Below are 13,917 nucleotides of genomic sequence, written 5' to 3'. Positions count from 1 at the left end.
GCATTTAAAGTAGTACAAATGCAAGGGATATTGCTGCTAAACCAGACCATAATGCCATAGACCAGTGGATCCCAAACTTTCTCACTTCGAGGCACCCCAATAATTTATTCAAGGCAACCCTAAGCCAAAATTATTACCAAGTAGTCCCCCGCCTTGCTTACCACCGGCCCTGGCTGCGGCACCCCTGTGAGATCACCATGGCACACAGTTTGGGAACCACTGCCATAGACAATGCAGCTTTCGGTCTGCTAGTGAGCCTGACACTAACTAATTTCCAACTATGGAAGCATCCATTGTAGTCACTTTATAAGTTCAGAAGTGTTTGGATAATGTGAGAGGACCTGTGGCATAAAGAAAGGTGGAGCATAAATAGCTGGATGCCTGCAACATCTATCAGTCCTAAACCCAAACATTCACCTTCTGAGATGCCTTCTAGGTTGTCACTGCAGAGTGAGAAGCGCAGGGTCTTGTCAGGCTTCCCATGAAGCTTAGTGTCATCCACGGGTACATCTGTTTGTCCGCTGTCTACCAGCTGCATGTTCATGACCTGTAGAGCCAAATTCTCAATACGTTAGCCCTAGGAGAAGATTTACCAGGGATCACCCCCAGGACGTAAAATATATGCAACATGCAACAAACCCACTGACTAGGAAGAGGCTGTGCAGCTCAGACGCCAACCAGTAACTGAACGCAGAAAGTGGCAGCCTGGCACCAGAAGACCCAGAGTGGGAAATAAAGTCAGAATGGTGGGGGTGCCGTGGTCAGTGTGTAAACGCACATAAACCTGGTAGTTTCAATAGATCACAACACAAAGGATACATCCCTTGGCCAATAAAAAGCAGTGCTGCAAGAATTTATCGCTTACATCCGTGGCAGTGAAATGGTCAATAAGTGCTGCTTAGTCCCCTAATCTTTATTATATACAATAAAGTTGGACAACATGACAGCTCCCTTTGTAGTGGCAATGACAGGATTATGCACTTTTTATAACAGTCTAATCCCTGTGTGTTTACCATCTGCACCTTCTTACAGATATGTTTCTATATGGGTGTAACTGACTATTTAGCTGGTTTTAAAACTCTCTAGAGAAACTTGTCCCAAAGGCTTCATAATGCGATTGGGAAAAAAAAAAAAAGGACAGGCCGGCTGAATGGCCTGCTGACATTTCAAAGGCAACAGAGTTATGAAGTCAACTGATGTTAGAACTGCAATTTGTCTCCAACCAAGTGCTTAAAAATCAGATCACAATATCTTGCATAATTTGGAAATTCATGGTTGAATGTAATGAAATTTGCAAACAAAAATGGAGCACAAAATCTAATAGGCGTTTGGAAGTTACCTCATTCTCTGACATCATGCCAGGGGTAAGTTGAGGCCCTGTACCCAGGGAAATTACGAGAACCTCTTCAGGTTGCCCTTGAGCAACGACATCTTGTGGCGAGCCCTCGTGTTCTGCATCCAGCAGGCTTGTTTTGCTCCTACTGCGCGTGACTGTTTTCAGGCAAAGAAAGAAAAAGAGCATTAGTTCTATCTGCTACTTGTGCAAGACGACAAGAGTGGTGGAAAGCATGAGGAGCACAGCTTCACTGCACACAATACAAAACACACACTACAGCAACAGTCCGCTCTGTTCACTTCTCAAAGTCCTACACATAGGACAGGATTCTTTACAGTACCAGCAGTACAAGTGTGGAAAACACTACTCAAGTGATATTTTGAGTCAACAAATACTTCCTGAGCATCCTTAAGCGAGATACAAGCTGTGGCTTTGCTCAAAGGAAGATTTTATTTAGTTTATCTACCATTATGAAAGCAGCCGAAACATGCTTTTGTTTTGTACCTTCAATGGGTTAAAACAATTGTTGCATTTGTTTTTGTTTTTTAACACTAATTCATTATGTAAGTGAAAATGTAACATTTGCATGCTGATATATGATAAAAAAGAACCTGGCTATTAAGGCAGCTTTAATTTGCGATCAGCTTTAAAAACTGTGTAAGCCTGCACCCTGCCATCAATTTATCAGAGCGGACTGTAGGTCACTTTAGATACCATTTGGAACGTTGCGAACGGAGCATGTGAAACAAGTTGCGATATGAATGCAAGAAATAAAATATAACGAACTGTAACCACAGCCATCCAATGAAAATACATATGGGTGTGCATATATACTAAAGGCTAGTTAACCACTTCAACACCAGACATACGGATAAAATAAAAACGGAGTCACTGAAACGTTCAGCCCTGCATATATATACATAAATTATACATTAAATGGAGACATGCACGTGATGAGTAAATAACATTGGTGTCTGGTGCCATGATTATGGGCAGAGGACGAGAGAAACCAGATGTTAACGAAGCTTGCCAGGCATGTCTTCACGGCATTTATAAATATTATTGCAGTATTGTATTAACTAGCTATCACCTCCCAGATGCAACTGTGGTGACAGAGGCAGTTATTGGATAGCTACCAAGCTTATTTAAACAAATTGAGACATCCAATTGCTTTCACTAACTGGACAAGGCATTTGTACATCTTTTGAGGTAAAATGTCTTTGCACTATGAGGAAGGTCACTAAACAATGTCCTGCATGTCCCAAAGGAATGCATGAGAGGAGAATCAACCACACATTTTTTGGAAGATAACATAACTTGAGAATAACATGCCACCTATACTGTAAAGTCTCCAGGAAAAATCTCCAAAATTAAATTAGGTGAAGCAAAGAAAATGACAGTGTGTGGGGGGATAAAGTCAGTCTCTGTGGTACGTTACGACTTGGCGCACCTTCCGCCTAGCACGCCCTTAAGGCTTGAACATAGCTCTGTGAGAAAGACAGAGGCATCTATTTAATGGTGGTCGGTTTTGAACGAACATTCAATAGACCCAGTTTGCATCGCACTTGAATATTGGTAAAAGATTCACCCTTAGGTGTAGTCTGGTTCATCCATACAAGTGCGGAGAGGGTGGTGTTCCTTCAATGCATTGCTCTCTTTTCATATACAGCATATGTGATAATCTGGGGCCAAAATGTTTTGTTTTTCTTCCCCGTTTGTTTAAATGCACCTTTTCATCACCATGGAGTCTGGACTGTATGTAATTTTTATCACGGACTTTCTCTTCGACCTTTTATAAACCCCTGCTCACTACTTCTTTCAAATTCTACCTATGAGCAACCTCAATAGCAGCCATAGTCCTAGAGAAGAAAGCACATGCTACTCACACAATACTTCCCCCTCTTTCACATTAAAGTGAGTCTATTAATCCCTTCACCAATTACAAAATCCTAAACTCACTGCTCATGGAATATGAACCTTAGGAAGGAGTGGGCTTCCTGGTAAGTGATGGAAGGAGGAAGAAGAGCTACTGTATGACCAAAGAATGACTCAATGCTTACATGGACCTAGCCTAGCTGGCGGTTCTAAGGAGCATGCTAATGAGACCGCCGAAAGGCAGATCAGGAAAAAGGAACCGAGCACCTATCACTGAATAGGGGAGGCGAAACATAGTGGGTGATCTATATTATAGACCAGACACACGATACCATGTTGATGAAAAGGCACAAAACATTTAATTAAGAGGTTCAAACACTACAAAAGCGGATATTCATTTCGGTATGATACAACCCCTTTAGTCCTGCCCACTAACTGAACGGGACCGATATTTTGCTGGACACTTCTCGATGTCCAAAACATTGAATGGACCTTGAAAATTAGACACCTTTGTCATTTGACAGCAGAGAAGGCTCATACACTATATTCCTTTTAGCCTCCACAAAGTGTTTTAGATGGTGGTAGTCTCTGAAATAAACCATGCACAAAGTTAATTCCTTCCTTTCGTAAAATACCCCCTAGGGTAAAACGTAGAAGTCAGAGGTCCCATATTTGGCTGGTCTCTGATGGCTCTTTATAGCAGAAGATGGGACTGACAGTGTGTCTGCTGTACTGAAGGACTCGTTATGGACTCCTCAGTGTTCTCACCAGACAATTTTGACAGCCGGGTGGCATTAAGAAGCAGCCGGGTGGATGCAGATATTATACTTTTCAATAATAATAAAAAATGTTGGAGGTTGTTGCCCACACCTGCCAGGACTGGTCAGACTGGTGGTCAGTGGTCTAACACACACTGCTGGCTGTAGTGCTCACATAGTGCCTGTTATAGTTGGAGAAACAGGGGTTTATTATATTATAACAGAACTCTGTTGGGCTCCAAGAGCCGGGTGGCTAGTAAATAGCTGCTGGGGAGAATATTGCTCCTGTATGGTAAGGAGGTTCTCAGCCTCTCGGGATATCAAGGGACATTTTTTCAGGCTAAAGGGCTTACATGCTTTACTGAAATGTGCATCAACTTGTTTTATTTCCCTCATACATAGTTTTGTAAGAAATAAAACTCTCATTTGAATCTTCAATTACTTGTTATGATCGTCAGTATATATATTATAGATGGTTTTATCAACTTGAATACTGTTGTGCAGATGGCCACAACATCAGTAAACTGATTAACAGATCACATAGCACTGCCTTACTGATAGTGTATCACAATTAGTACCATCTGCCGTCTATGGCAGGGGGATGCCCACATTGGCAGCCAATTGGCATCTGGGTATGGTTTATGCAGTCAACTAGACCATGAAGGCTTTTCTACCAAGCTTAGTCACACCCCATAATGGCCCAGCCTCTCCTCACGACAGAAATACATCCCAGCTACACACCAAAAGGGGTCACCAGGTTTATATGAGCTGAGAGATTCGATGCAGACGTGTCCCAGACGGTCATAGCTGCAAGCTGCTGCCCTGGGGAGTTAGTTAGCCCACAGTTATAAAGAAAAAAATGACATTAGATTATTCACTCAACATTTCACGGGCAATAATACCCCTCAATGGAGAAAAATCAGGATCATATCAGCGGTGTTATTACCGACAACAAACATCCCGACATAAAGACAACGAATGTAAAGTCCCCGACAGTGTTGTAATTCTGACACGTTGAATAACAGACCTTCAAGAACCGCGACCAATGAACATCCCATGGGTGAAAAATGACGTCGCTTTAAAGTGCGGCACTGACCGTCACTCGTGATATGAAGGTAGTAATTTAAATAGGCACCGCCTGCACAATGTATAAGGGTTTGTAAAAAAAAAAAACATTGTGCCAGCGGTACCTATTTAAATTACTACCTTCATATCACGAGTGACAGTCAGTGCCGCTCTTTAAAGCAACGTCATTTTTCACCCATGGGATGTTCATTGGTCGCAGTTCTTGAAGGTCTGTTTTTCAACCTTTACTGAATTACAACACTGTCGGGGACTTTACATTTGTTGTCTTTATGTCGGGATGTTTGTTGTCGGTGTGTTTGCAGTCAGGGTATAGACTAGCACCGCTTATCAGAGGGCGGTTAAATAATTCAACAATGTGATAAACAGTCACGCTTTCTTTGTTTTAAAAAGTACATCTTGTATTACACACACAGAGAAAAGATAAGAGTTTAATTTAAAGAAAGCATATCAAAGAAAGTAAAGGATGAATAATTTTGTAATATTACAGGGTGCAAGGCTCATTTGTATAAAATAAATCTATACTATCCTATAATGAGATCTTAGGACACCCTTACTAAACAATGCTTTCATAACTCCTTGATCCCTCGAAGCATATAGTTACTGAAACTATACTGCAATATATTAGAATACAGGAAGAGAGAGACATATTTGGAATTCGTCCACCATCCTTTTCCCACCTGGTGTGATCTAGGAATACTTTTTAAATATGCAATAATTTTTGTTTTTTATTAATTTGCGGTAAGGTTCCAGAATTGTTATTTGTTATGGTACTTTGTTATGTCAAACTCAGAATCTGTGTCAACAACGTTTAACAAATGTGTTGGGACAGAGCCAGAGAGAACAGTATAAGATATTCTCCTCCTATTATCTCTTATTACGCTCTTTTAGAATGTAAGCTCTCACGGGCAGAGTCCTGTACCCAATACCTCCTGGCTGTACCCCATGTTCCACCACTCTTTGCTCTCTTCTCTTGTCCCTGTCTTGTTTTTGTATGAAATGCGATATGTTCTGTTAATAATATCCATGCATTTATTATTCTGCTTATTTGTACCCATTATTCTTATTTGTATGTACTTATGTAATCCTGAAGTTGTTGTATGTTCTAATCACCTATTTATGGCGCTGCGGAAGCCTTGTGGAACCTTATAAATAAACGATACTAAATATTAAGCTATGAGAGCCCGAGAAAGAGGATATGAAAGTATTAGATACAATAACATATATACAGAGGCATACTTTTCTTGTTTAGCAGAACTGAATACATTTTTACAAAACAAAAGCTCAGTTTCAATTAAAAAAACTAAAAAAAAAAAACAATGTTGCATACACTTAAAAAAATGTTATTTGGCATGGCATAACTGTTACACTGATGCCATGATTAACACTATGCCAACCACTTGCAAATGAGTTCTAGTTTAGTTAAGCAATCCATCAATGAGCTGCCCACCCTGAAGCATGTAGCCAACCTCTGATTTGTGGGTGAATTGTGTTTGGTCCACACTCCATAGGAACAAGATGACAGAAGATTTAACAAAAATGCTCCACTTAGAAATGACTGAATCAAAACAAATTTATGAATCCCAACATATTAAGTCCTAGCCCCAGTAAAATGCAACAAACTAGGTATTAATTGGATGTATCAGGTGTGTTTGTGTTATCCTTCACAGACCCATGGACTAATAAAACACCAATTGTTAAATGGCTATACTGCGGTAATGTCGTCTCTCTCACCTATGGGCAGTCTGTTCTTTTTGCAGGCCGGTGTGGTAGCAGGGGAGAGCTGAGGGGTGCTGTAAGTGTTGTCATGGTTATTTTTGCCTGGCTTATTTTGTGGCACTGTAGCCAGAAGGTTTTCTAGAGCCATTCGGTCCTCTTCACGCAGCTGATCCCCAGAGATGACACTGCGCAGGAATCCCAGCTGTAAGACAACCACAATCGCCATTAAAACTGCTACTGAATTCATTTTATTAAATTTTACTACTGTCACAAAGGAGCAACCATATTTGAACATGTACTTCAGGTTTGGACAAATACCAATAATAAGGCCACAATGGCACCTGAAAAGTGCAACCAAAACACCCCAAGTCTGTCCCACCTTACTCAGACAGCAGCCAGTAACAAAAGCAGCAGATACCAGCAGTTACAGTCAAGACTGCAGCTAGCACCAAACTTCCATGTTTGCCAAAATTCCAATAATGTAATTCCCAATACAAGAGTAGCTTTGGCAACAGGAAATTTTATAACAATGACTTTTATATACGATTCCCATAGGTGGCTTAGCGTAAATGCAGTGTTTCCAGTGTGTAGTACAGGTGAGGTTGGAACGGAATAAGTGAAACATAGCTATACACTATATATACACTGCAGGCTGGTATTATGTGCATGGTGCAAGCTGGAAAAAGCTGGGCCCACTTTCGATAATACAATGGTCATTTTGGCTACAGACCAGGTAATATTTTGTGCAATTATATGCTGATAAACATGCTTGTCAAGTAATGTCAACGACACATTTGCGATATAACCTATATTGGGCAATTAGCCCAATATTGCAGCACATGAGGGCTAAAAGCAACTGTGATGCCAATAGTAATCAGTTATGTAGGTAAATGCATTCAAGATGATCACAGATGACCAATATTGGTGCGCGTGTGTCTTCTCCTGCCCCAACAGGTTTCAGTATTGCTGCTCGGCCAAGAGACCGACCTCATCCAATTTGGTCATCTTTGTGTTTCACCAATCTGGAACCGGATCCTGTTGCTCGTTGCTCATGCAGAGCGGCAAACTGGAAACTGATCCTGTTGCTCGGTGCTCATGACAAGCTGAAAACTGGAAACTAATCCTGTTGCTCGGTGCTCATGACGAGCTGCAAGCTGGAAACTAATCCTGTTGCTCGGTGCTCATGCAGAGCGGCAAACTGGAAACTGATCCTGTTGCTCGGTGCTCATGCAGAACGGCAAACTGGAAACTGATCCTGGCTCTCGGTGCTCATGCAGAACAGCAGACTAGAAACTGATCCTGTTGCTCGGTGCTCATGCAGAACGGCAGACTAGAAACTGATCCTGTTGCTCGGTGCTCATGCAGAACGGCAGACTAGAAACGGATCCTGTTGCTCGGTGCTCATGCAGAACGGCAGACTAGAAACGGATCCTGTTGCTCGGTGCTAATGCAGAGCGGCAAACTGGAAACTGATCCTGTTGCTCGGTGCTCATGCAGAACGGCAAACTGGAAACTGATCCTGTTGCTCGGTGCTCATGCCGAACGGCAAACTGGAAACTGATCCTGTTGCTCGGTGCTCATGCAGAACGGCAAACTAGAAACTGATCCTGTTGCTCGGTGCTCATGCAGAACGGCAGACTAGAAACGGATCCTGTTGCTCGGTGCTCATGCAGAACGGCAGACTAGAAACGGATCCTGTTGCTCGGTGCTAATGCAGAGCGGCAAACTGGAAACTGATCCTGTTGCTCGGTGCTCATGCAGAACGGCAAACTGGAAACTGATCCTGTTGCTCGGTGCTCATGCCGAACGGCAAACTGGAAACTGATCCTGTTGCTCGGTTCTCATGCAGAACGGCAAACTAGAAACTGATCCTGTTGCTCGGTGCTCATGCAGAACGGCAGACTAGAAACTGATCCTGTTGCTCGGTGCTCATGCAGAACGGCAGACTAGAAACTGATCCTGTTGCTCGGTGCTCATGCAGAGCTGCAGACTAGAAACTGATCCTGTTGCTCGGTGCTCATGCAGAGCTGCAGACTAGAAACGAATCCTCCTGCTCGGTGCGCATGCCGAACGGCAAACTGGAAACAAAACCTGGTGCTCATGAAGAGCGGCAGGATTGGCCGATGCCTAGCTAGCTCATGATTCTCTGTTACCATGCATGAATGGACCTTCATATCAAAATAAAAATATAACGCACATTATATTACACAGCCGCGCCTGGCATTGCATGTTAAAATGACAATGGCCTATCTAAAAAATGAAACTGTCTGACACTTTCCCCACGTACTTTGAAAGAGACGGTCATGATGAAAGTGTACACTTTGACGTAAGCATATTTCCTTGCTAAATAAAAGCTTGTCTTGTAGATAGCTGCAGAACAACATTTGGACACATACCAAATTGACCAGCTGGCTGTAAGTCATGTACACCACAGTGCGACTTAACCCTTCCAGCAGATTCACAGAGGATAACGGGGGAGTTTCTACTGCTCGGCCTCCGATAACCACATCCAGAAAGGCAGCGACACAGCCCTATGGAGAAAGAAGAAAAGATAAATCTACACTAAAACACCAGCACCGCCGTCATTATTTTTCCTAAGCAAATTTAGCACACACACTGCAACTATTTGCTATATAGAACCTGCTGTTAATATGTAATGGCTTGCTTGGTACAATCTCTAGTAGAATGTATCTATATTACCTGAAATCACTGTCTTTGGGGTGAGCACTTTCTATAGAAATGCCCACCCACAGCTCATTGTGCCATCATCAGCAGGTATGAAATGTACAGGCAACAGGGCAAATCTCTACAACTAGTGCTCAACCTGGAACCAGCTTATTGGGGATTGTACATTATCCTTAGAGATGAGAATAGCAATAGTTACACTACTGTATGCTGCAACATAGTCCCTGAGACCTAGAACCCTGCAGAACTTCTTATTCCTCTTTTTGAGTCAGATCCCAGGTTCCGTCTTCCTGACTTATAATACTTTTAGAAAACTGTGCATTGACAGTAATACAATAAAACTAACCCAGGATATCCTGGGGAGAAACTAAACCACGGAACAATCAAAAGGAAAAATAAGCAGAAGTCACTATCTGGTTTTAAGTTATGTTCTAAACATACTCAAAAAATCCTCTGAATCCAGGTACATAAATGAATGCTGGTCTCCATATGTTTGCATACTGTTCATTTTATTACCCAAAACATGTAATATGCGCAAGTCTTTTTAGAATGATTCTAGCCTCACTTACATACTATTCCTCCATTCCTTTCCCAGTTTGACGTTAACCCCATTTTTCTTTTCCTCTTTTACTTATATATTTTTAGTAATTTTAAAGTTCTGAGGAACATTACGACTAGCTGATTTCCCCCCATAGTGTATATTTAACAGGTAGGATCATACTACAGCATTACAAGAGGCTGCATGAATGCACAGCGGTGGCACTCACTATCACGATGACTACAACCCCGACAGTAGTGTGCCCGATTAGAACATTCCGAAGATGACATGGGTATGCAAGAGAGCGCCGGCTGTACAATGTAGAAGTGTTTGTAAAAAAAGTAAAAAACATTGTACAGCCAGCACTTTCTTGTAAAACCCTTTAACAGCAGTAATAGTAGGTGTCACGTTTTACTGCAACATCATTTACCGGGATCTCGCACAGTCGCTGTTAGAAAACGTCATTATTTTTTACAGTCGCAATTAAACTTCGGTCGGGCATGTCATCTTCAGAATGTTCATGTCGGGCATACTACTGTCAAGTTGCGGTCATCGTTAAAAAGATACCCAACCCATGTGCACTTGACAACATCGTATAATTTGTTTTCTGTAACGTCATGTTCTAAACTTATTTTTGCAGCTGCGCATGATGCAATTATTTTCTTTCTTTTTTAAAAAAAAAATAAAATAATAATAATACACAAATATATGTATATATTTACTCTTTTGTGTCATTTTTCTGCTCAATGTATTGAAAAGGAGAGAAAATGTAAAAAGTTTAACTCGAAAATAATTTCGTTCAACATCCCACAAAGAAAAAAAAAATCTAAGCGGTTAATCTTTCAAATTAAGTAATGTGTCACTAAATTTACAAAGAAAAGTGAGATCAAAAAGTAGTTATAAATAAATATAATCATATGCCAGTAACTCACAATAAAAACCCCAGATTTAACAGTAAATTAGAAAAAGACATTAGGTAATACAAACTGAGAACGTAAAAGGGACCCAAAGCTGCAATATTAATGAGCACTGAAAGCCAACCAACCAATAAAAATTTATATTAGTTAAAAAAAAAAAAAAAAAAAAGCTGTCATCCTGACTAACAGGAAGAGCCAGTATCTCTGCCATTATAACGGCTTTGTTATTACAAGTCTGAAAATTTAGACTTAGAATTTTAATCAGACATAATTTCACAAACTAGCTTTTGATTGAATGATTTCTCTTGATTATGGTTGTTAAACCTTCACATAGAGATACAACTGTTCAAGTATGGGGCAATCTTAATTTTTAAACCTGGACAATCACATTTCTGAAAAGACTTTTTAATTCAGATATAGTAAATTGGACTTTTTAATCAAGTAGTACACTAAGATTTCAAATAGGATGCAATAGTGAGGAGCAAACTCCTTTATTCATGTTAAATGACAGTGCTACATACTGCAGAGATAAGGTGCCTGCGACAGTCATTGTGCATACACTACACCACTTACTTTGTCAAATTTACTGAGATTGTTCCTGCTACGTGACTCTGCTTCCTCGAATCCTGTAAGCGCCAACTGCTGCAAGAGGCGGCCAACCTAATACACAGTAAGAGAGAAGGACCTGAATGCCTGGTTTGTTCCATTAAAAAAGAGCTGTATTCATTGACTAGACTGGCTCCTGCCAAAAACCATCACATCCCGGCTCCCTTTCAAATAAGGCTTTCTTTGACAATATCAAAACAACAACAACTGCACGGATTCATTGACTAGCAGAAATCTTTACACAGTTTGGGCAAAAAAAACAAAACACGCAGATTATGGACTGTGCAATTGCCATTTCAGAGACCAGGTGAAGCCCACCACTGTATTTCTGTAAACTGATCAAAATAGAAGTATTCCAAATGCATTAAATGAAATAATTCTGGATTAAATTGTTTGCACCTTTATGAAAAAGTTTCCAATAACATATGTTAAAAAAAAAGCAAACCCTGGTACTCTATTGTAAACTAAAGAGTCTGTGTCTGTGTTGTACCATGCACCAAATTTGTTCAATAAATATAGGAGAACTCCCTCTCTTTGCAGACCTACTATATAGCATAGTATTCACTGTGTGCACCTGCCCTAAGGTATGCAACATAAACTTCACAGAATTCAATAACGATTTTACTTCCAAATTCAAAAAAAAGTGTATAATAAAACCTAATGTCCATTAAGACATTTCACAGACCCGCTGTGGCCATGAAATGAGAGATTAGTACATTGGTGTTTTGTGTTCATGTCAGACAGGCTGGTAAGGCAATGCTTGATGTTCCCTTTAACTGTATCATCGTCATCAGCCATAAGAAATGCTGACAATTGTCTTTGTATGTTCATTAAACATGAGCCTAGTGAATCATCATCCTTTGTAATCAGCTTGACGTATTACCAGAGTCAATTCATTATAGATATCCTCCTTCATACAGCCCTCCTCCCTAGGTAGTGCTGCCCCCCCCTCTTCCACAGTAGTGGTCCCTACAATGCCTTAATGTTGGTGGGACAACTCAAACTGTACCAGAGGTGGTGCACAGACTGAACATGTGCTGCCTTCACTAAGCATCTCTACAAACAAAGTTGAACATTTTCTTCATGGCAACAATTCCTGCCTTTTAGTAGCTTCTAACCTGAAGCAGGCTATATTAATGTAACAGTATGACCCAACCAAGCCCCCACCACACACCTAAGTGCAACCATAAACATGTTCCCTACCTGCATGAGGTTGAACCGAGCCACTTCATTGATGGGCGCATCTGAGATAATCCCATACTGCTCTGGATTCACTATTGCTGGGCAGATAAAACAAGTCAGCAGAAGGTCAGTGCACATAGACCTCACTTCACCAACGTCTAGGCCCTCCACACAGGAAAGAGTTTTGTACATTTGGGATACAATCCATCGCAGGCTGTGTGGAAAGCAGTAGGTATTCTGCTTTAAATAGCCAATAAATTTGTTAACAAGCGTAACCAGCTTAGCTTCATTTGACTCTACCATTTCCTGGACCTTCTGCCTGAATCGCTCGCTGCCCTTCTCCCCAAATAACTTTTCTTGCTGAGCTAAAGAGAAGCGCTCAATAAGCTTGCTTGGATCCGTCTCCAGATGATCCTCATCTTCAACCAGCAGCTGCATGATGGGCTCATGTAGGGTCGCGGTGAGGAAGAGCTTGGCCGAGAAGAGTCCCTCAGAGAAAAGTTTGAAGATAATGCTAAAGGCACAAGTTCCTCGCCGAAGCAGCCTGCGAGGGTTATCATTTTCCTTCAACTCGAACTCTATCAGGTAGCGTAACACCTGAAGCAAATAGCTCTCGTCTTCTTGCATGATACAGTTTCCATATAGAGAGGTAAACACCGTGTGAATGACACTCTGAGCATTTTCCTGGTTGAGCTTTTCACCAGCCACAAGGCAAGACGCAATTAGTCGGGGGTTTTCCCGAAGACGATTAAGAAACTCCCCATATGAAGTCTCCTGAAATCCAAGCTGTTTGTAACCGTCCACAAACTGGGTGTCCTCCAGCACTTTGGCATGTTGACAGCATTCCGCTGGAGATGCTTCAACACTGGGAAGAAATAAGTACACCTGTAAATGTTTACAGCAGATGACACTTTTTCTGTCTAAGAATATTTACTAACTGACAGTTTGACATTCACCACTAGAGCATTGTAGGGAGAACTTCAAAGTAGTGTTCACTATAAGGCACAAGTGGGTCTGTATTTACTGCATCTTATCGAACTGTCTGTAGATCAAAACTAAAACAAGCAGTGATCAGGATACGTGCAATAAGTACAGTCAATGCATTCTCCATTAGGTTAGATGATTCTGTACTTAACCAATACAAATGCATGAATACAACATAAGCACTTTGAAAATGTGAATAATGTACACATTTGTTTTAGCAGGGTAAAAATAAAA

The 13,917-nt window shown here is 41.1% G+C and overlaps 1 protein-coding gene across 11 annotated transcripts in view; it reads right to left on the bottom strand.

Annotated features, from left to right (window-relative positions):
* Positions 1 to 13,917, bottom strand: part of GAPVD1 (GTPase activating protein and VPS9 domains 1) — a 61,834-nt gene that overhangs the window by 31,236 nt on the left and 16,681 nt on the right. For 7 of the 11 annotated variants that reach the window (XM_075184810.1, XM_075184801.1, XM_075184798.1 and 4 more), the window contains exons 3-9: positions 12,721 to 13,564; positions 11,485 to 11,571; positions 9,168 to 9,302; positions 6,787 to 6,973; positions 4,711 to 4,791; positions 1,340 to 1,491; positions 418 to 547 (exon numbers count right to left, since the gene is read on the bottom strand). In XM_075184810.1, the coding sequence (XP_075040911.1) occupies positions 418 to 547; positions 1,340 to 1,491; positions 4,711 to 4,791; positions 6,787 to 6,973; positions 9,168 to 9,302; positions 11,485 to 11,571; positions 12,721 to 13,564 (1,616 nt within the window). The remainder of the gene's footprint in view (positions 1 to 417; positions 548 to 1,339; positions 1,492 to 4,710; positions 4,792 to 6,786; positions 6,974 to 9,167; positions 9,303 to 11,484; positions 11,572 to 12,720; positions 13,565 to 13,917) is intronic. The other 4 variants (XM_075184806.1, XM_075184808.1, XM_075184807.1 and 1 more) reach the window with 1 other exon arrangement.

This window comes from Mixophyes fleayi, chromosome 9 (genome assembly GCF_038048845.1).
Source record: "Mixophyes fleayi isolate aMixFle1 chromosome 9, aMixFle1.hap1, whole genome shotgun sequence".
NCBI lineage: Eukaryota > Metazoa > Chordata > Amphibia > Anura > Limnodynastidae > Mixophyes > Mixophyes fleayi.
This window is presented reverse-complemented; position numbering and strand designations above follow the sequence as displayed.